At 36.4% G+C, this 23,835-nt stretch overlaps 1 protein-coding gene across 1 annotated transcript; it reads left to right on the forward strand.

The window, feature by feature from the left end:
• The first annotated feature begins 250 nt into the window (after positions 1 to 250).
• On the forward strand, positions 251 to 6,209 carry LOC132902540 (uncharacterized). The gene has a single exon (XM_060948138.1). The coding sequence runs from the start codon at positions 783 to 785 to the stop codon at positions 6,105 to 6,107; it is 5,325 nt and encodes a 1,774-aa protein (XP_060804121.1). The 5' UTR covers positions 251 to 782; the 3' UTR covers positions 6,108 to 6,209.
• Positions 6,210 to 23,835: the final 17,626 nt, after the last annotated feature.

Below are 23,835 nucleotides of genomic sequence, written 5' to 3' on the forward strand. Positions count from 1 at the left end.
GGAATCTAAAACTAAACAAGTACTTAATACTACATACATACATATAGTCATGTCTATATCCCTTGCGGGGTAGACAGAGCCAACATTCTTGAAAAGTCCGACAGGCCACGTTCAGCTTTGTGGCTTGATGATAAAATTTAGATTCAAATAGTGACAGGTTGCTAGCCCATCGCCTAAATGAAGAATCCCCAGTTTGTAAGCCTATCCCTTACTTGCATTTACGACATTTATGGATGAGAGATGGTGTTGGAGCATATATACATAAATAAAGAATATTAATTTAATATTTTTACACCATTTCATAGACAATGTTTAACTTTGTAAAATTAGTTTCTGAACGACAACGCGGCGGTTGTCTATTGCATTTATATCCGTTTCCTTAATTCACAAAAATCACGCTAGATCTTGTGCTCGCCATAACCTCATTTCGCAAAAATATTGTCATCAAAAGAAATAAACGGAATTACACAGGCATTTGAACCAAAGGAATCATTCATTTCAAGACCCAAGCGCCAACATATGTTGTGGACCTTCGTCGCCGCATGAAGACATAGAACCAGCGAGGTTAAGACGTCGGAGGAACTGCTGCATACATTCGGTACGGCCAGCCATCCTTCCTAACCTCGTCCCTGTGAGTTCAATCTGTGCTAATACCGTGCTTTGTTCATATTTCAGTTCTTGTGCATCGCTATAGTCAGCTTTGTGCCGTTGCTAGCATCGGCTGACGCCACAGTACGAACAGGAATATTCACAAACCGTAAGTCCTTTCACAAACAACCAAAATGAGCCTAGTTAATGATGAAGCTAAGCCTAAATCTCGCGATAGGTCTCCGTACAGTAGGCCCCCTACCGCCTTCTGTAACAAAGATAGTGAGAAGTTGACTGATTTAGTAAAAGGCAGAGGCATAATCAAAGGTCGCCTCACAAGACTAACAACCTTTATTAATAGCATAACTCGAGATCAATTAAATAGTCAAAAATGCATTGATTTAAAACTGCGTATGCAAGGCGCAGCCAGCTTACTTACTGAATTTAATAATATTCAAACAATGATTGAGAAGATAGTGATAGACTCTGATTTAGATTGCCAATTAAATCAACGAGATTTATTTGAGGATAGCTATTATAGTGCCTTGTCACGAGCTGAATACTTACTTAACCGAGCCGAAGTCTCTGATGGCTCCAGTGTGTGTCATAGTAAAATAAAATCAATTAAATTACCTGTCATATCTATGCCTACATTCGATGGTTCATATGAGCATTGGCTCGAGTTTCGAGATACATTTATGTCTTTAGTTCATAATTCTAATGAAATTAGCGATATTCAAAAATTTCATTACCTAAAATCCTCATTAAAGGGCAGTGCGGAGTTGGTTATAGATTCTGTGGAGTTCTCAGCCAGCAATTATACTATAGCATGGGAATTACTTCTCAATAGATACAATAATAGCAGTATGTTAATACACAACCATGTTAAGGCCTTATTTACCATTCAGAAATTAACTAAGGAGTCGTACCACATGCTCAGGCGCCTAATTGATACAATACTTAAGAATTTAAGAGCTTTAAAAATGCTTGGTGAACCCACTGAGCACTGGGATACACTGGTCATATTCATAGTCACTTCTAAATTAGATGAAACTACTGAACGCGAGTGGGAGCAATATAAGTGTACTATTCGTAAACACAATGAAACTAAATCATCACTAAAGGTGGATGATCTACTCACCTTTCTCAGGGACCGTGCTGAGATGTTGGAAACATTGCAAGCCTCTCATAGTAAGATTAATCTTGATTCCAAAAAACAAACTACACATAAGGCTCAATGCAATGTCTCCACCAAGTCACAACAAAGTCGCACTACCTATAAGAAGCCATGTTTAATGTGTTACAATGATCATGCACTGTATTCCTGTCCAAAGTTTTTGGATGCTAATATAGACACTAAACTACACTTTATAGCTACCAACAAGTTGTGTGAGAACTGTTTACGCTCTGGACATACGTTAGAAACATGTAAGTTTGGTCCGTGTCGAAAATGTAATAGAAAACATAATACGCTAATTCATAGTGACACGTCTAATGACGCTCAAGTAATGACGCTTCATTCAAATTGCAATAATCGTGAGCCGAGAGATGTACCGACCGCGCCCGCGACCCCCGCGGTCCCCGCGGTCGACGTCCCCATGCATCGGTCTAGCACGGCACAGGTAAACAAGCCGCACATAGATAACACTCGCTATACGTTCAATAATCAATCAGTTAAAAGTATAAATTCTGTTTTATTATCGACTGCTATGATTGAAATAGCGGATAATCACAATAATTATCATATTGCACGCTGTCTTCTCGATTCAGGAAGTCAACTTTGTTTTTTGTCTAAGGATTTATGTACAAAACTTAATGTTACTTTAATACAGTCCACTTGTGAAATACGAGGAATAGGTAACTCGGTTACAAACTCAACACAGATCTGTGATGTTAAAATAAGATCGCGCACCGGTGCCTATTCTACGAGTTTAAAATGTTTTGTGTTGCCTTACATTTCATGTACATTGCCGGCGGTTGCATATGATCAAAACGAACTATTCATCCCTGAACATATACAGCTAGCCGATCCATTATTTTACGAGTCCCACAATATTGACATTTTGATTGGCGCAGAAATATTTTGGGATTTATTATGCGAAGGTAAAATAAGGTTACCAAATGGCCCAGTTTTACAAAACACAAAATTGGGTTGGATAATTTCAGGGCCTATACACAGTAATACGCACAATATTGATAGGTCTTTCCAATGTAATTTTTCGCACGCTATTGAAACACAATTACGGCAGTTTTGGGAACTAGAGGAACTGCCTAAGGCTAGTCTCACACACACGGACGACGAGCGTGCTTGCGAAGAACATTTTATTAACACTACAACGCGCACAAGTGATGGAAGGTTCTGCGTACATCTGCCGCTTCAGAAGTCACCAGCTAGCCTTGGCGAGTCGTACACTCAGGCTAAAATTCGTTTTTTAGTTTTAGAAAGACGCCTCGAACGTAATATTACTTATAAAAAATTATACACTGATTTCATACATGAATACCTTGATTTGGGTCATATGAAAAAGGTAAGTTCATATGGAACACCACATTATTTTTTACCACACCATGGTGTATATCGGGAGCATAGCTCTTCAACCCGATTGAGAGTAGTCTTTGACGGAAGTGCTGCTACTAGTAATGGAGTATCCTTAAATGACATTCAGCTTGTCGGGCCGCCACTACAAAGTGAACTATTTGATATTTTATTGCGGTTTAGACGATATAGGTTTACTGCGTGTGCAGACATACAAAAAATGTACAGGCAGTGCCTATTACATGAGTCACAACGCGACATGCAACTGATTGTCTGGCGGGATAATCCTTCTGAGCCTTTAAGTATGTACCAGCTCAACACCGTGACCTACGGCATGGCAGCGTCACCCTATCTTGCTGTTAGATGCCTCAAACAGCTGGCACTTGAGTGTACTGACCCTGATGTAAAGAGAATCATCTCTGAGGACTTTTACGTTGATGATATGATCACAGGTTGGGATGATAAACATGAATTATTATCATTTTGTAACAAGACTTCAAAGTGTTTACAGTCCGGTTGTTTTCCATTGAGAAAATGGACATTTAACTTTCAATGTGATCAGTCATCAGGTCCGTTCAGCGCAGGTAAGGAGTTAACATTAGGTGATACTGTTCAGTGCAAGACTTTGGGTTTAGGATGGTACAACACTAGTGATGAATTTTATTTTAATACGCAATTTAAGAGTGACACTAACAAGATAACAAAACGTAGTATTTTATCACACATATCTCAAATTTTTGACCCCCTTGGTTTAGTTAGTCCAATTATAATAATAGTGAAAATATTATTACAGCGACTTTGGTTATTGCAATTAGGTTGGGACGATGTGGTGCCAAGCGATGTTCTACTTACATGGACTAAGTTTGCGAACGCCCTATCGGAACTTAACACCATTCGTGTGCCTCGTCATGTTATTAACACTACTGCTACACATTCGGAGTTACACATTTTTACCGATGCATCGCAAGTAGCGTACGGCGCTTGTATTTACGTACGCTCAGTCAGCAGTGACAATAATTCATTGGTGAGACTGTTGTGCTCAAAAAGCAAGGTTGCTCCTTTGAAGCCCGTTAGTATTCCGCGGCTAGAATTATGCGGAGCTTTATTAGGTGCAAGGCTATACGACAAAGTGAATAAGGCACTTCATTTACAATTTAAAAATATTATGTTTTGGACTGACTCAACAATTGTACTAGGCTGGTTACACATGCCACCTAACTTACAAAAAACTTTTGTACAAAATAGGACATCAGAAATACATGAGTTGACGAGGGAACTTCCTTGGCGTCATGTAAGTGGAAAAAATAATCCAGCTGATTTAGTGTCCCGCGGTATGTCGCTAGAAGATCTCTCAACTTCTACGTTATGGTGGGAAGGCCCGGCCTATCTTCGCCAGCCCGATTTTAGATGCGATCTGGTGCCTTCATTTATAAATGGTTTGCCTGATGAGTTACCAGAGTTAAAATCGGGCGTGACGCTTTCTGCTGTGCCTGATAAAGTTTCCGAGTCTTCCTTGTTTCCCTTCTATAGATTTTCTCAATTTAATCGCATGAGACGCGCTGTCGCATACGTAAATCGGTTTATTTATAATTCACGCAATACTAATAACCCGCGATCAGGCGTCCTATGTGTCGATGAATTGAGAGAGTCTGATATAACTTTAGCTAGGCTGTCTCAATTGGAATCTTTTCCAGTTGAATACATGTCGCTTACTAAAAATAATTGTTTAGGACATAAACACAATTTAGCAAAGCTAAGTTTATTTATTGATCACAATAAATTAATACGTGTAGGTGGTCGTATTTCCAATTCACAAATTTTCTCGTTGGATAAAAAACATCCAATACTCATATCTGGTAGCCATCCTTTTGCTACTTTGCTATTTCGGTATGAGCACACCCGTTTGTTACATGCAGCTCCACAAGCGCTTTTATACAATTTGCGAGAGACCTGGTGGCCTATTAGTGGTAGGAATCTTGCTAGGAAAGTGGTACATAATTGTATTGTTTGCAAGCGGTTAAGGGGAAAAACTCCAACTCCTTTAATGGGGAATTTACCAATGGAACGTTTGGACGCTACTTTTCCTTTTATGCGTTGTGGTGTCGATTACGCCGGGCCAATGCTCATGCTAAATCGTAGGGGTAAAGGTTCGAGGACTACAAAATGTTATATTTGTATTTTTATTTGTTTCGTGACTCGTGCCATTCACTTGGAGCTAGTCAGTGACTTGTCCACTGAAGGGTATTTACTTGCATTAAAAAGATTTATATCCAGACGTGGCAAACCTTTAGAAATATTCTCCGACAACGGTAGAAATTTTGTTGGGCTTATGAATGAATTTAAAAAGTTTATAAATAATTGCTCATCGGAGATAATAGATTACGCAATAAGTCAAAATATCAAGTTTACTTTTCTTCCTCCATATTCTCCTAATTTTGGTGGTTTGTGGGAGGCTGGAGTGAAATCCTGTAAGTATCATTTACGACGTGTCGTAGGAAATGCACACTTAACCTTTGAGGAGTTTAGCACGGTTTTGGTTCAGATTGAAGCCGTTTTGAATTCCCGTCCCCTTAGTCCTATGTCCACAGATCCGCAAGACTTCACTCCTTTGAGCCCAGCTCACTTTTTGCTTGGCCGTCCACTTACTGCGCCTGCTTGTGAAGACGTGACTGAAATTTCGACGAATCGTCTTACTCGCTATCAACGTGTGGAACAGATTCGCCAGCATTTCTGGTCCAGATGGGCTAAAGAATATGTTTCTGAACTACAAGCAAGGACCAAGAGAACAAAGGATGATACTCCGTTGAAGCCCGGAATGCTCGTCGTTATCAAGGATGATAATTTGCCGCCTTTGAAGTGGCATCTTGGACGAATCATCGACATCTTCCCAGGAAAGGATGGCGTTGCAAGAGTGGCAGACATACGGACTTCGACGGGCATTGTCAAACGATCGTACAGCAAGATATGTCCTTTGCTCGAGTAGCAGAGAACACATTGAAAGCACGAGCTTCCAAGGCCGGGGGCATGTTGGAGCATATATACATAAATAAAGAATATTAATTTAATATTTTTACACCATTTCATAGACAATGTTTAACTTTGTAAAATTAGTTTCTGAACGACAACGCGGCGGTTGTCTATTGCATTTATATCCGTTTCCTTAATTCACAAAAATCACGCTAGATCTTGTGCTCGCCATAACCTCATTTCGCAAAAATATTGTCATCAAAAGAAATAAACGGAATTACACAGGCATTTGAACCAAAGGAATCATTCATTTCAAGACCCAAGCGCCAACAGATGGAGTGATCCTATTTCTTTTGTTTTTTTATAGATGTGAAGTTATAAGGCAAGGGATATAGATGTGACTTTATGTATGTATTCTATGTATTAAGTCATAAACTAACAAAGTCAAAGTCTTATAGTCTGGTATTTTTCTTGTATGAATGCATTCGGTTGCTAAGCTGTTCACTTTAACAACTAAAGCATTAAATCATAACAAAATATATATATTTTTAAAAGAGTTAATTACTGTTAAAAGCCTTATAAGACAATGACCTGAGACGTGAGAATCCATCATTGTTTTAGTTATCGCACGAAGGAAATGAAATGTACTGTAATTATAATTACCATTTTAATCAGTACGTTTCATCTTTGTTAAACATTTTCTGTAGATAATTACAATGAATGTTCTATTTTGTTTGAGTAATGAAGCAATCATGCTTATGTTTTTAACATACATACATATGGTCACGTCTGTATCCTTTGCGGGGTAGACAGAGCCAACAATCTTGAAAAGACTGAATGGCCACGTTCAGCTATTTAAGATAAGAATAGGATAGATAAGAACTATCCCAAGTTTATAAGCCTATCCCTTAGTCGATTTTACAGCATCCAAGGTAACGAGACGGAGTGGTCCTATTCTTTTTTTAATTGATGCCGGGAACCACACGAAGCTTAATCTATGATTTAATGATATTTGATACCGAATCGTCTGAACGATATTGGTTGCCCATAATCGGATAATATCGGATTATCTACGAATCAATTTGAGATAGGATGAATCAGACTGATTTTATTAAAAATTATGTAGACCAGAGTTATCAATGTGATGTGTAATACGATTATTTTGGCGATGAGTTGTGGTAAAACTGTTTTAATATTATTTATTTTTGGACATTTTAGCGAATGGATACTCTAGTCAATTATGATCTTCTTAAAATTGGGATTCTGGGGTATGTACGTCTATCCCTTAGTCGCATTTTACGACATCCATGGGAAAGAGGAGGAGTGGTCCTATATATTCTTCATTCTATTGGTACCGGGAACCACATTGCTTCATACATATAAACACGTCTTTATCCCTTACGAAGTAGACGGAGTAAACCGGAGTAACCGGAGTGATGCCGAAAATAACTATTCCACGCGGACGTAGTCGCGGGCACAGCTAGTATTTAATAATTTTATTATTTTTTAAGTAATGTTTTTTTTTGGTTTGTAGTTTAGGAATTTTACTTTATTTTAATCTACATAAGATTTATTATTAGTTAAATTTAGAAATATAATGGTCACATTTTCTTAATATAATACCAAATAGTACCTACTCATAAATAAAATTTTATATTATTTATTCTCTTCCTTGTAGGAAATAAATTTCTTTTCCAAAAACATAAATTATATGTATGTGTAATTTATTATGCGTAAGTTATAAATTACATGGATATAATAGCAAGTGCTCACGTATATGACATTTTGATGACCTACTTTATATTATATCGATCGGGATTAGTAGGGACGCGTTTTGACCCACTTCAAAACAGCATGTTCTCTAATTCCATCTACAGGTATTTTATTGTGGGAATCATTGCAAGAGTACCCGAAACCGACGAGCTTGCATGAAGAGAGGGTCTGAATGTGGACGAAGCATATGAAAGGATATGCAAGTGGAAATATGTAGTTTCTCTAAAAAATGTTTCAAGTAACTTCATCTAATATTAAGACCAATTTAACGATTATCGCAGACAGTGATTTAAAAAATAAACTATATAAATCCTTTAAACATAAGTATCTAATGTAAATATTTATTTATTTATTTACTTTCCATAAATGTTAAGTTGTGCTTTGGTAGCGGTAGTAGATTATGATTAGATTTTAGTGATGTGACGTCAATAAGTTGTCTCTTATACCTTGTATCCAATTTTGAAAATAAATCTATTCTGTTCTATTGTATTCTACTTACTTATTTACCTAATCATTTATTCACTCACACACATATATCATATACATATATTTATATATTTTTCTCTTGGGTCTTACAACGAGTCACTATCTCAATCTTAATTCCATCACTGACAAGGAACACAATAAAAATACCTACCATTAATGTAACTTAACCCTATAAAAACGCACTTCTTTAAGAAACCGTGTTAAAAAAATTCGTTATAATTTTCCAGAACGTTAATATCTCGGTCATTGACCCCCCGTGTGGCTCATTAAGGATTGACCTCATAAACTTCTCGCCTACAAAAGTATCGATTATTCCCACTCGACTACTGTTTGCCCACCACCCTGTGTTTGCTGACAAACAAACTGACTAGTTGTTTTCCGTTTGTACGGAATTAATTCAATGTTTTGTTTCAATAGCCATACAATGGAATATAATATTATTATCACTACATGTTATAAAGTTACCCTAATATCTCTGTCTGTCTGTATGTATGTTGCGCTAATCTCAGAAAGTTGTAGACGGATTTTGTTCCTGTTTGAAATGTTGGAAAGAAGGTTTTCCAGGAAACGTTATTATGTATAAATGCTACCCGAGTGAAGTCGGAGTGGTACGCTAGTTTTCTGTAAAAAGTACTGAAGTATGCGTAGATCAAAAAACTATATCTGTTCCCTCGGGAATTTTTTCCCACGTTCGGGCTATGCGTTGATATGTCATTATCAGTCACAGTCAGTCAGTCATTTAGAAAAGAGTAAACTAATGCTTTCATCAACTTTCTTGAATACATTTTTGAACAAATAAATGGATGAACCGAAATAAGTATACAGGGATCGTATCAAATTCAAAGATAACCTATTCCTCCGGAAAACAAGCGAGATTTTCATGTATGTATGTATGTATTTTGATTAATCACAAAAAAATTCATCAAATTCTGCCAAGACATTTATCGATTGGTCACATCACTATCACTTCAAGTATAAAGCTAAATCGCTTCCCGCGTCTGCCCTTATGTCTGTATGTATGCTTAAATCTTTAAAACTACATAGCGGATTTTGACACACACATATAATCACGTCTATATCTCTTGCGGCGTAGACAGAGCCGTTAAAAGATTGATAGGCCACGTTCAGCTGTTTCACTTAATGATAGAATTGATATTCAAATAGTGACAGGTTGCTAGCACATTTTGCTGCAGTTTTTTTTAAATAGAATAATGTAATTTAAGACAAAGGTTTATAAGTATAAATCCTAACCGTGCGAAGCCGGGGTGGGTCGCTAGTTATTTCTATAATATATACATTTTCCATTGCAAATATAAAACTTTTCGGACCGTGAGCTTAAGAGACGATGCTTAGGAAACTTTTTAAGTATTGAATTCGAAGCTTTACATAACTTTGCTGAAGTATAATATAAACAAGCCATGTACTTAACTGATGGGAACAAAAGTAAATATTACCTACGAAAATTCGGGTCAGGTATATATATATATATATATATGTATACATCATTGACGTACTATAGTTGATCGAAGGTATAGTACATAAAAAATACGTATAAATATACATATATCCTATCCTACTAATAAATATTATAAATGCGAAAGTTTGTGAGCATGTCAGGATATCAGTATGGATGTTTGATACTCTTTCACGCAAAAACTACTGAACCGATTACGATGAAATTTCGTATGTAGGTAGCTGAAGACCCAGAATTCCCGCGGGATTGATAGGGTTTCCATGCGGACGAAGTCGCGGGCGGCCTCTAGTACATATATAAAGTGCCGTGTGGTTCCCGGCAGCAATAAAAAAAAAGAATAGGACCACTTTCCTTGGGTGTCGTAAAAGGCGACTAAGGGATAGGCTTATAAACTTGGGATTCTTCTTTTAGGTTATGGGCTAGCAACCTGTTACTATTTTAATCTCAATTCTATCATAAAGCCAAAAAGCTGAACGTGGCCTACTATCAGTCTTTTCAAGACTGTTGGTTCTGTCTATCCCGCAAGGTATATAGACGTGACTATATGTATGTATAAGCTATACTGATAGCAGAATATTTACTCATGTTCCCCTTGGTTACACAGGTTCTCAATCGTCCTGAAAAGGGTTCGGATACGAGTACGGCTATGTTTATATTACTGGCAATAAAGCTGGCAAAAATTACAATTCCATGTATTTGGGTCGAATATCCGATAATAATTTACACGTGTAATTTTTGCACCCTCATCTGTGTTCATACTTTATTAATACCTACATATATTTATCTTTCTATCGTGTTCACGTCTCTGGAGTGGAGCCTAGGATGCTGTGACCAGGATCCTGTCCCTGTAACAGCACGCACGAAAATCTAACGCTGTTCCGCTTTTTATTGACGTGACAACGTCTTATAATTCGATTGGGCACGCACGAAATAAAATGACTTATATACAGGGTGACATTTAAAACAACTGCATCCTTTTAAACATAGACTTATACCCATGCTTCTGAGCCGTTTGAGCCGTATTTAAATTAAACGTCATCATTTTCACATTTAAAAAACCCATTAAAACTACGTCACACGCTTTATTAAAGACCAATACTACAAAAATAAATTAAAACTGAACATGTAAATAAATGTCTGAAAAACAAATTATTTTTCTAGTATCAAGATCAAGTAAAGTACAGAGTTGTCGAGATCGCTCAGCTGAATGAATTGTGTCGTTGACCTCTGAATCTTACGCGTCGCTTTTCCGCCGGCCGGGGTAATATGACGTATTTAGGATCGTGGATTATGATACTTTTATTTTTTTTCGAACTTTCTGAAATATGACCCGATATTTTTCTTTTAACGTTTTTAAATATCCTTTAGATGAGTACACTTAACAGTTAAATTTATGCAGTTGAATTAAAAGTCACCCTTCCCACCCAATATAAATATTTCGAATTATAACATGACGTAAAATGCTGACTCTTTCCCGATGGGGTATATACAGCCCACAGTAATGTAGATGAACCGAAAGAAGTATTCTTTCGGTTCATCTACATTACTAACTCGATTCATGTAAGTTCATCGATTGAGGTTACTTTTGACATAACCTTTTGCCAAAACGTCCCTGATTTGAACTACCTTTTTTAAATCTGGTAATCAGTAAAAAATAATAGTAGTACTGGTAGTTAATAGGTAATAAAAAAAAGAAAAAATATTTTTAAAACAACAAACCGTTGATCATCGCTAAGCCTATCACGATTAAATCTGACATTGATTGACGATAGATATTATTTTTTAGTACCCAGATTTTACGCAATGAAAAAATTTTCTACAGCTTTATAGATCTATGCTTTACTTCCCATGTAAATTGTAAAAGTTAAACAAGAGAAAAGCCAATGCACCTGGGATTCTTCTTTTAGGCGATGGGCTAGCAAGCGAACAGTCTTGAAAAGACTGATAGGCCACGTTCAGCTGTTTGGCTTAATGATAGAATTGAGATTCAAATAGTGAACTGCTAGCCCATCGCCTATAAGAAGAATCCCAAGTTTATAAGCATATCCCTTAATCGCCTCTTACGACATCCATGGGAACGAGATGGTGTGGTCCTATTATTTTTTTATTGGTGCCGGGAACCACACGGCACATTAATGTATGTGTATTAATGTTAAATTTGTTAACCGAATAAACTACCTGATACAAACGAAGGATTTCTTTTGTACTTGTAAGTAGTGTATCCGATAAGGTTGATGTATGGATGCTATTCATTTCAAGTAAGATTCAGGCTTCTATCGATTCTCCCTGAATCGGCTTTTATCGCTAATCTTATAAATTACAAGCTTTACCATATCAACTGATAGCGTTCTAAAGAGTCAACATTGTTGGCATGTTGTACCTTATATGTTTTATATGCGGTCTCAGGGTGCATACATACATACATAAAATCATGCCTCTTTCCCGGAGGGGAAGGCAGAGACTACCTGTTTCCACTTGCCACGATCTCTGCATACTTCCATCGCTTCATCCACATTCATAACTCTCTTCATGCAAGCTGGAATCATTCATCAAGCTTCATTCCTTCTTAGGGTGCACTTTCCGTAATATCTGAAGTAACTGAAATAAACTGTATATCTTATTACCTACTAACTTTGATTGTTTGTTTGTAAGGGCTAATCTAAAGGAGTACCGTCTGAACTGATCATGAAAATTGTCATGGAAACGTGATATTAGTTAAAATTTATTTAATTATTATTTTTATTATTAAAGCAAAACGTTACGTGGTTGTAAATTTGCATTATCTTATATTATGATGGATAAATCAATAAAGTTTCCTCTGTTTACTTAATACATAGGTAGTATCGAAAAGACACGAAAATTGTAAAATGTAAAGTGCCGTGTGATTCCCGGCACCAATAAAAAAAAAGAATAGGACCACTCCATCTCTTTCCCATGGATGTCGTAAAAGGCGATTAAGGGATAGGTTTATAAACTTGGGATTCTTCTTTTAGGCGATAGGCTAGCAATCTATCACTACTTGAATCTCAATTCCATCACCAAGCCAAGAAGCTGAACGTGGCCTATCAGTCTTTTCAAGACTGTTGGCTCTGTCTACCCCGCGATGGATATAGACGTGATTATAAGTATGTGTGGTGTAAGTTACACCACACATACTTCTTAAAGCTCTCATTTCGACTGCGTTCACTCTATATTCATTTGTTTCTGCCATATATCGGCCAATAAAAAATAGTTTTCAGAAATGTGTTTGAATGAACGGTGCCAGCAATAATGCGGTCAATATTGGCTTAGAGTCAAGTACTTTCTGTCAAGGGGTTAAGTTGATGATACAATCAGACAAAAATATTTTATAGTAAATACTTATATTTAGATAAAGATCAAAGAACCAGACCGACCAGAAAAAGTTCGTTTCACATCATGATCTAACCAGGATTCGAACCCGGGACCTTTTGGTTCAGAAGCAAGAACCGGACAACTGCGAAAAACAGTATATAGTCGTTTAAAATTACAATATTTTTCGAGATATTGTCTTTTTGTGTGGTCTAATGCCGTGTGGTTCCCGGCACCAATAGAAAAAAATAGGACAACTCCATCTCTTTCCCATAGATATCGAAAAGGCGACTAAGGGATAGGCTTTTTTAATTGGAATTACTCTTGTAGGCGACCGGCTTACAACCTATCTCGTCTAAATCCCCTGCAGGGAAGACAGAGCCAACAGTCATCAAAAGACTGTCCAGCTGTTTGGCTTAATGATAGAATTGAAATTCAAATAGTAACACGTTGCTAGTCCATAGCCTAAAATAGGAATCCCAAGATATAAGCCTTACCCTTAGTTTCCTTTACGACATCCATGGGAAATAAGAAGATAAATACATACACATATATATAAAGCTTCGGCCGGCAGCGTTAAGTGTCACCGCCCTTACTTCGCGTGACTATCTTCAATATCTTCCGCTGCTGAAGTCGGCTCGATGCGACGCGATAATAGGTACAATTACCATGGACGGAACTTATTATGTCTACCACCAATTTAATTTACACTCATAATGATTGGCTGTTATTGCCTATATGTTAATGATAGAATTGTTTTTTTATATATGGTGTATAGTGCCGTGTGGTTACCGGCACCAATATAAAAAAATAATAGGACCACTCCATCTCATTTCCCATGGATGTCGTAACAGGCGACTAAGGGATAGGCTTATAAACGTGGGGTTTTCCTTGTAGACGATGGCCTAGCAACCTGTCACTATTTGAATCTCAATTCCATCATGAAGCCGTTCAGCTGAACGTGGCCTATCAGTCTGACTGTTGGCTCTGTCTACCCCGCAGTGGATGTGGGCGTGATAACATGTATGTACGTATTTAATCAGATTTATGCGTTAATGATAAAATGCGATTTAAATAGTGACAGGTCGCCTTAAAAACCATTGTGTTCTGTAAAAAAAAATCATTGATTCTCTAAGCAATTAATTAAAAATATTATCTCGGTAACAGCAATTACCGAATTCCTATATTCTTCTTTGTCAGTGAAAAAACAATCTTATTTAGTTCACCTTATGGTATATTATTGAGAACGAAAGTTTTACATAAACCATTTTCAGGAGGCTCTCGCATTTAGCGAGTTCTGATTAAGTTTTAATCCAGGTTTTAACCGTTATGTGAGGATTAAGAATATTATATTCAGAATATAATATACCGCCGTGTTTTCAACGGAATTCTACCCGATAGTAATCGTTGACTTAATTACTAACAAGTACAAATTATTTTTCATTCATAAAATCACGTCTATGTCCCTTGCGGGGTAGACAGAGCCGGCAGTGTTTCAAGACTGACAGGCCACGGTCAGCTGTTGGACTTAATGATAGAATTGAGATTCAAATAGTGACAAGTTGCTAACCCATCGCCTAAAAGAAGAATCCCAAGTTTATAAGCCTACCCCTTAGTCGCCTTTTACGACATCCATGGGAGAGAGATGGAGTGGTCTTATTCTTATTACTAACAATTACGAATAATTTTTCATCAATTCATTCATAAAATCACGTCTATATCCCTTGAGGGGTAGACAGAGCCAGCAGTTTTGAAAGACAGACAGGCCACGTTCAGCTGTTGGACTTAATGATAGAATTGAGATTCAAATAGTGACAGGTTGCTAGCCCATCGTCTAAAAGAAGAATCCCAGGTAAACACACTAACATTTTATACATTCATTCAAAACTCAAACCCTTATGTACACATATTTAACGTCTATATTCGTAACGGGGTACACAGAGAATAGTCACAAGACACCAAAGCGACGTTTAACTCAGATGGCGTCGGTAATTATTTAGATTTAGTGCCCATCACTTAAAAAAAGAATAACAGCAAACGTTAATATTTGGCATAAAATAACGTAAGGTAAAATGCACATCACAATATGTGCAATGTGCATTCTGTTTTCACTCCGAAAAGGTTTGCAACTTCATGCCTTATTATGTAAGTATTTCATTTATCTATTTTTTTACTAATTTATTTGTAGGTACACAGAAAACATCGAGACTGATAATCACAAGAAACAAAATAACAAAGGTTTCTACTTACCTATTGTGTAGTTAGTGTCATGTGGTTCCCGGCACCAATAGAAAAAAGAATAGGACCACTCCATCTCTCTCTGTCGTAAAAGGCGACTAATGGATAGGCTTATAAACTTGAGATTCTTTTAGGCGATGGGCTAGCATCCTGTCACTATTTGAATCACAATTCTATCTTAAAGCCAAATAGCTGAACGTGGCCCATCAGTAATTTCAAGACTGTTGGCCCTGTCTACCCCGCAAGGGATATAGACGTAACAATATGTATGTATGTTTCTACTTATTTAAAAAGGAATCTCTTCCAGCAGACCCGAGATAGGAGACATGTTGGGAAGGGTGACAGGCGTGCACTCCACTCACACAACTAACTATTTGTATGTTACTCACCTTGTTTGTTGTACAGCTAATTAGCGGACCAAATAAAATATGAGAGAACTAGCTGTGCCCGCGACTCCGTCCGCGTGGAATAGTTATTTTGGGCATCATTAAAGCCCTCAAGGCCGAATAATTTTCCCCGTTTTTTCACGTTTTCCATTATTTCTTCACTCCTTATAGTTGAAGCGTGATGTTATATAGCCTAAAGCCTTCCTCGATAACTGGTCTATTCAACACAAAAATAATTTTTCAATACGAACCAGTAGTTCCTGAGATTAGCGCGTTCAAACAAACAAACTCTTCACTTTTATAATATTATAGTATAGTATGATCTATGAATATTCTCACGAGGGGTAGGTAAACGCTAGATACGGAACAAAGCCTTAAGTACTTAGACTGATTTTGAAACCAACAGTTTTAATTAAAAGTTACTCCGTCTTTATCATAAAGGCGTACTAGTTAAATCTGATTACATTCACCACAATTTGCATTGCGTATAATTATTATGGTTCCACTTATAAGTTTATTCTGGCACGGCCTTTCAGTCTTTTGATGACTGTTGGCTCTGCCTGCCCCGACATGGATATAGATGTGATTATTGTTATGTTATGTTTATTCAGCACTTGGTGAAATCCTATGAAGATATTAAACTATGTAGATGATCATAACATAACATAACAATGAAAGTAGGTGAAAATAATTAAACAAATATAAATAGCGATTGTAATTGGGAACGTTTGCTTTTTTGTAAACTCTTTATTGCAAACAAAAATATAACAAATTACAAAACAGTTTTGGATTTTGAAGAATATGTGTACAACTACTGTGTGGTTCCCGGACCCAATAGAAAAAAGATTAGGACCACTCAAAGGAAAAAGGACAAGTTGCTAGCTCATCGCCTAAAAGTAGAATCCCAAGTTTATTAGTCTATCCCTTAGTCGCCTTTTGCGACATCCACGGAATAGAGATGCAGTGGTAATTTTTTTTTATTGGTACCGGGAACCACACGGCTTTACACAGTTGCGTACACAACATTTTTTTCCTTGAAGAAATCCCTTAGTTACCTTTCACAATCTGCACGTGATAAGAAGTAGGTATATGGCACAAACTAAGATTTTATTCAGCCAACATATTAGCAGAGAATCATGCGCCCTTAAAATCTAGTCACGTAAAAAAATCTTATTTAAACAGGCACTGTATTTCACTAAGTACCTACCGACCTTCGTATTTTCTTTTCCGATACTTAAGGAGAATAATATTAAACTTCCCTCTCAACCCTTAATACGTGCCCTGAAACTTAAAAATCAGTTTGGTGGAAATCTCAAGTGGTTACCATGAGATGAAAATCTTTAAAAGTTACTTACATACTAACATACATACATATAATCACGTCTATACTATATCCCTTGCGGAACAGAGCCAACGGTCTTGAAATGACTGATAGGCCACGTTCAGCTGTTTGGCTGAATGATTGAAATTAAAATAGTGACAGGTTGCTCGTCCGTCGCCTAAAAGTAGAATCCTAAGTTTATAAACTTATCCCTTAGTTGCCGTTTGCGACATCCACTGGAAAGAGATGGAGTGGTAATTTTTTTTCTTGGTACCGAGAACCACACGGCTTTACACAGTTACGTCCATAACAATTTTACCTGCGGTTTCGGCCGAATTTAGCGACACCTATTAAAAAAATAGTTTTTTCGCAAATCTCACGGGAACTGTAGTTTTTAACGGCATGAAATATCCTAAATTTTATTTTTTACGCGAAATTTCAAGAAGATTTCTATAGAAGATAACATGTGAAGAGTTAACAAGCTAATTCAGTTTCGCATTTATAATATTACTTAGAATAATGTTAAACTATTTCCTATCGTAGCGTAGGTATTCTCTAATGTAGTCGCAAATTGCTATCCTAAAAGTTAGTGACACAATTCCTTAAAGAACACGATTATTTTAACAATAAAACCTTTTCCCTGTTTATATGTTCCCTTTAGTCCCTTAGGAGCCTCTTCTGGAAACAGATTTGATAGCTTGCCACTAAGCGCCTGTTTAAAATGTATCAGCAATCGGGGGCTTAGTGAAATTGCTATGTCTTTTATTGCAGGATTTGTACTATAAAGAATGACAGTTCCGAGATTTACTCAGATTATTGTGTGGTCTGTGGATGAATAAATATTTTTTAATTTATTAATTTTTAGGCAGATTGTTCAATTGAATCTAGGGAAAGGTTCGCAAGCTTGGGTTTATAGATGAAGGGCTGCTACCAACCTGTCTTCATTTAATTTTATCATTAAGCCAAACATATGAACGTGGCCTATCAGTATTTTCAAGACGATTGGCTCTGTCTTCACCGCAAGGTATATAGACGTGATTATATGTATGTATGTACTTTTACTTCTGGACATGGTCCGCATTGTAAGATGGTTCCCTATATCTCGAGCCCCTACCACTGACAGTCAGGGTCTTTATCTCCTGTCATCTGTCCTTCTAGAATATTTTCAATTTTGTGAAAAGAGAAATAAGCTGTATAATTGAATAATAATATAATAATACCTGGTGAGTTCAGACATATCATCCATTGATATGGCCGAGAAACGAGAACAAGTTATTTGCCTTATAGTTATATATGAGTTGCGAGTCAAATCGATTTCTTATGGAATCGATAAGAGAACAAAAGGTACGTTTCCGTTCGTCGTGAGAATCGCACCTGTACATGGATTTATTTTTAAATATCTTTGCTTCGTAGGTTTTATTTTTGCTCATAATAATGTGGTCATTGTCGTGGTGAGAAAGTTTATTTAAGGTAAAAGTAAAAATGTATTTATTTTCTCCAATAAACTTGAGTTTTACTTGAGAAAAGGACCACTCCATCTCTTTACCGTGGATGTCGTAAACGACGACTAAAGGAAAAGCTAATAAGCTTGGGAATAATTGACAAAGTTAAAACCCGGTATGAACTTAAATATGTTTTACGAAACTCAAGAGTGTTCGAAATGCAAACGTCAAAACTTTTGAAATAACTGAAGGGAAAAAAAGGTTTAGGAATAATTTTGCAAAGGTCAGAGGGAAGTAAACCGAATTTCTATGGCATTTTGTAACCTTATAAAAATTAGAAAGTCACTCGAATTGTTTAAAATAGATAAAACAGAAATAAATAACATACCTACATACGAAAATACGTAATCATGCCCCTTTCTCGGAAAAATAGGTAGTCTGCATACTTTTTTTGCTTCATTCGCATTCATCAATCTTCTATAAAACGCCATTTAAAAGTACAAACGAATGGTTTGCATTCGTGCACTTTTGACTCCGACCGTACTATTATTACACTTTACCACAGCACTTTACCTAATTATTTTATTTCATTTATAACTGTATGGAGCTTTGAGGCTACAACAGGTTTATGTTCATCTGTAGAAGCTCAAAAGCTCCTTGCTGAAAGCATTCGATTAAAATTTCCACACAATATAAATTCAGTCATGAGCATCATTGAAGCCTTCAAGGATGAATAATTTTCCCCGATTTTTTCACATTTTCCATTATTTCTTCACTCCTAATAGTTGCAACCTGATGTTATCTATACTAATATTATAAAACTGAGGGCTTTAGGCTATAACATCACGCTGCAACTATTAGGAGCGAAGAAATAATGGAAAATGTGAAAAAAACGGAGAAAATTATTCACTCTTAAGGAATGATGCCCAAAATAACTATTCCACGCAGACGGAGTTGCGGGCACATCTAGTATAGCCTAAAGTCTTCCTCGATAAATGGTCTATTCAACACAAAAAGAATTTTTCAATTCGAACCAGTAGTTCATGAGATTAGCGCGTTCAAACAAACTCTTCAGCTTTGTAATATTAGTATATACATATGTATGTGCCAGTAACGCTTCGAAATAGCTTTCCAGCAGTCCAGGGTTCGGTTCCAATATAGCATATCATTTTTATTCTAACAATATTTCGGCACACAATATTGCTTAGGAGAAATTCTGTATCATACACCCAATTTTGTATCCGCATTGTGTACACACACACACGTCTTTATCTCAATTATATTGTATTCTTTCGCGATATTGAGTCAATATGGCTCTTATTGGGAAATGTCGGATTTCTTCCTGAAATAAGAAAAGATAAGTCAGCCACGTATGTTGGTTATGTTTGGTTTGTTGTCATACAAATTGGTAAAAGCCAAGTCATAATTACTCCGATTTATCTCCGATGTTATAATTACTAATCTTTCATACTCCCTCATTTTCGCTTTACTTGAAGACCTTCTTGAACACCTTCTTTGTATACTTTTTTTAAAAATCAAACTCAATATTTTATTATGATGCTTTCGCAGACAATTTTTGTTTTCAACAATTTACATTTCTATAAATCAAATTTAAGTTATACCTAATATATTTGTCTCATATATAGGTATTGTTAAACAGCTACAAGCTACAGGAGCACTCTGAGCAAGAATTTTGAGGAAGAGAACGCAATGCTCTACAAAATGTACACAAAATCCTTTTAAAATATTTTTTTGATCTTTGGCTTCCTCTATTAAAAGCTCATTTGTATCATCATATTCTCGTATATATCGATAGCCTTACATTTATTTAACCAACAATTATTCAAACTAATTAAGGTTCTCTTGTTAACAGGGTCACAGAGGTCCAAAATATGGGAGGATGGATTCCAAGAGTGGACTGACGTAAAACTAGGACAAAAAAGCCGGAAGAATGACGGAAACAATATAATATTGTACCACTTACGAGTAAAACAAAAGATAGCAACAGAATTCCATCGTCATAATGAGAGTCATCGGTCGTATTTAACAAGAATTATATACATACACATACACACATACATTCAACACATCTTAATCCAGAAAACTCTAAATTAAGCCAAACAGCTTAGAACGGGGTAGACAGAGCCAACAGTCTTTTCAAGACTGTTGGCTCTGTCTACCCCGCAAGGGATATAGACATAATTATATGTAAAAATCTCTCATGAATGACTTCTATAATCTGCATGGTAAGCAAAAGAAATGATATAAGAGAAGCAAAAGAAATGACTGCGAGGATTAGCAATGGAAAATTCAAGAGGAAATGAAATTCAAGACTGATATCTTAACTCATCGACTGCAGCAATGACTTGGGCAAAATGTAATCACTGCCTACCCCTCCGAAGAAGAGGCATTAATACGTAATTACAATATAAACAGCAGTTAAACTATGTTTAGTTTTTGCCGTGTGGTTCCCGGCACCAATACAAAAAAGAATAGGACCACTCCATCTCTTTCCCAAGGATGTCGTGAAAGGCGACTAAGGGATAAACTTACAAACTTGGGATTCATTTTTAGGCGTTGGGTTAAAAACCTGTCACTATTTGAATCTCAATTCTATCATTAAGCCAAATAGCGGAACGTGGCCATTCAGTCTTTTCAAGACTGTTGACTCTGTCTACCCCGCAAGGCATATAGACGTGACCATATGTATGTATGTATGTTACTCTTTGTCGAGACGAGTCGGCCGGACGTTAGAGGAATTTACGTCTACGCCAATTAGTTTGGTCTGTTAGCATGATATACAATTACAGGGGTCATCGATCTTAATCACAGCCGAATCCCGGGGGATTCACTATGTTATTTACTATCAGTATTTATTTAATCAAAGGTAAGGATTCGTCTATTCCTGTTAATATTAACAATGAAATAGTTTATTTTAAGATATTGGACAGGGTCCAGTAGACTAAGACTATCATTAGACATTAGATTTATCATTAGTTAGAGCATATAATAAGAATCACGTTTTTATCCTTCACAAAGTAGACAGAGCCAACAGTCTTAAAACTGTATGTATTAATAATAGAATTGAAGTTCAAACAGTTACAGTTATAGTTAGTTTAACTAAAAGCTCAGCTAGATTTTAGATACGAATGCTTACGGGAACGAAATCCCGCGCAAAAGCGTAAAAATTGGTCACCATTCAATTTGCGCATTTTATTCATTTTCATTCTATTATATTCCTTTTATCATTTTCCCCTTTTCAGACAAAAATCGCGAAATATAAATGTAATATAAACCCTTTGTCTTTGGAACAATAACGGAGGTCTCTCCATAATGAAACATTAGCTTAATTTTATCAAAAAAGCTTTCCAGTAGCAGAAACTCTTTGCTGAGTTACCTTTAATTTTGAACCTTTATATTCTTTAAATGTTAAGCAATAACTTATAGGGTTGACAATGACGTCTAATTGAAATACATACATATAGTCACGTCTATATTCCTTGCGGGGTAGACAGAGCCTGATAGGCTACGTTCAGCTATTTGGCTTTACGATAGAATTGAGATTCAAATAGTGACAGGTTGCTAGCCCATCGCCTAAAAAAAGGATCGCAATTTTATAAGCCTATCCCTTAGTCGCCTTTTACGACATCCATGGGAAAGTGATGGAGTGGTACTATTTTCTTATTATGAAGTTATATGAAGTGTCCCATAATAATGAATAAAAATTTTGATTTGAATTTGAACAGAATCATATTTGCAAAATTTTAGTACACAACTTTAGACTTTATTATTAAATATATATCCAGTAACTATTGTTAAAATTTTCAATAAGCTTAGCAACACAAAGGGAATTTTAAAACAAAATGGAAATGGGATTATGTGAAAGCTGCTTTTAACATTTACCTAAGCTTTTAATTTTACTGCCAATATATCTGTCCGAACTTTTACAATTTACGGTTAAGTCTTTAATGATGGACGTATACATAGACTGTAAAACTGAAAGCTGCTTAAAATAGGTTTGTTTCTAAAAAAACTTCTTGTTCTTCATCCTCCTGGGGTTAGTCCTGGTAAGATCCTGACCTCCCTTGGGAGGACCCTAACCCATATTGGATAATGGTCACACATCCAATCGCCTGAATGTGCAAGTTTCCTCACTCAAATTCAAGTTCACAAAATTTTGTTTATTATTATAGGATACCTTATATCGCTTAACAATTGTCATATATTTTGGTTGACGTCAAATAAATTACTTAAAACCAAGTTTACTGCCGCTTCCAAAGCGTCAGTGCAGAAGAAGCGGTAACAAACTGCACTGCAGCATTTTCTATTTTTCCGCTCATCATCAGAGCATCGATTAGCACTTAAACTAATGTACGTAACTCAGAAAAGAGTAATTGGCCCGTCCGTGGTCAATTTGTTATTATTACTGGCGACCAGAGTATTCAGTGAATCTAATACTGAAGTACCCAAAAGTGGGTGAAATCGAAATTGTCCCACAAATCCCTTAACCCTTAAAAGGGATGACCTCATGCATTTTTAATTCCCCGCTAATTGCGGTCAAAGTGGCAAAAGACGGGAAAATGCAGGAATTCGGGTGATATTAAAACATTGTTGGGCTCGGAGGCTCTCCATTTGACATTTTGAAATATAAAACAGTTTTAGGGTTGTAATTTTAGCTCTACTCTATTGATATTGTCTACAGCCGGCAGAGACAATTTTTGTAAAAGATTTGTATTGAAGCAGTTCTCTGTTCTTACCTATTTTATAACATACATACACATAGTCGCGTTTATATCCCTAGCGGGGTAGAAAGAGCCAACAGTCTTGTAAAGACTGAAAGGCCTCGTTCAGCAGCTCGGCTTGATGATAGAATTGAGATTCAAATAGTGACAGGTTGCTAGCCCATCGCCTAAAATAGAATGCCAAGTTTATCCTATCCTTTCCCTTAGTTTTATAGAACTTTTACCCTGGAGGCAATAAAGCTCAAATTGACTCTACCGTTTAGTAAGAAAACGTTTGTATGGAAAAAGAAAATGGCTGTTTTTAAAGTTTTTTCGCCAATTATTCCAATTTTTCTCCATCACTGAAATTCAACGAACATTCAATAAAATTGGACAAATTGGTCCAGGCGTTCTTGAGTTGTGCGCTTACCAACACATTTTGCGATTCATTTTTTTTATATGATAAGATTTATATAATTTATAATAGAAACGGGAAAGAGATGGAGAGAGATATATTGAGCCTTATAAAGGCAAAAATACAACGGCGGCTCCACAACGCAACTTGTTTAGAGA

This window comes from Amyelois transitella, chromosome 15 (genome assembly GCF_032362555.1).
Source record: "Amyelois transitella isolate CPQ chromosome 15, ilAmyTran1.1, whole genome shotgun sequence".
Classification (NCBI taxonomy): Eukaryota; Metazoa; Arthropoda; class Insecta; order Lepidoptera; family Pyralidae; genus Amyelois; species Amyelois transitella.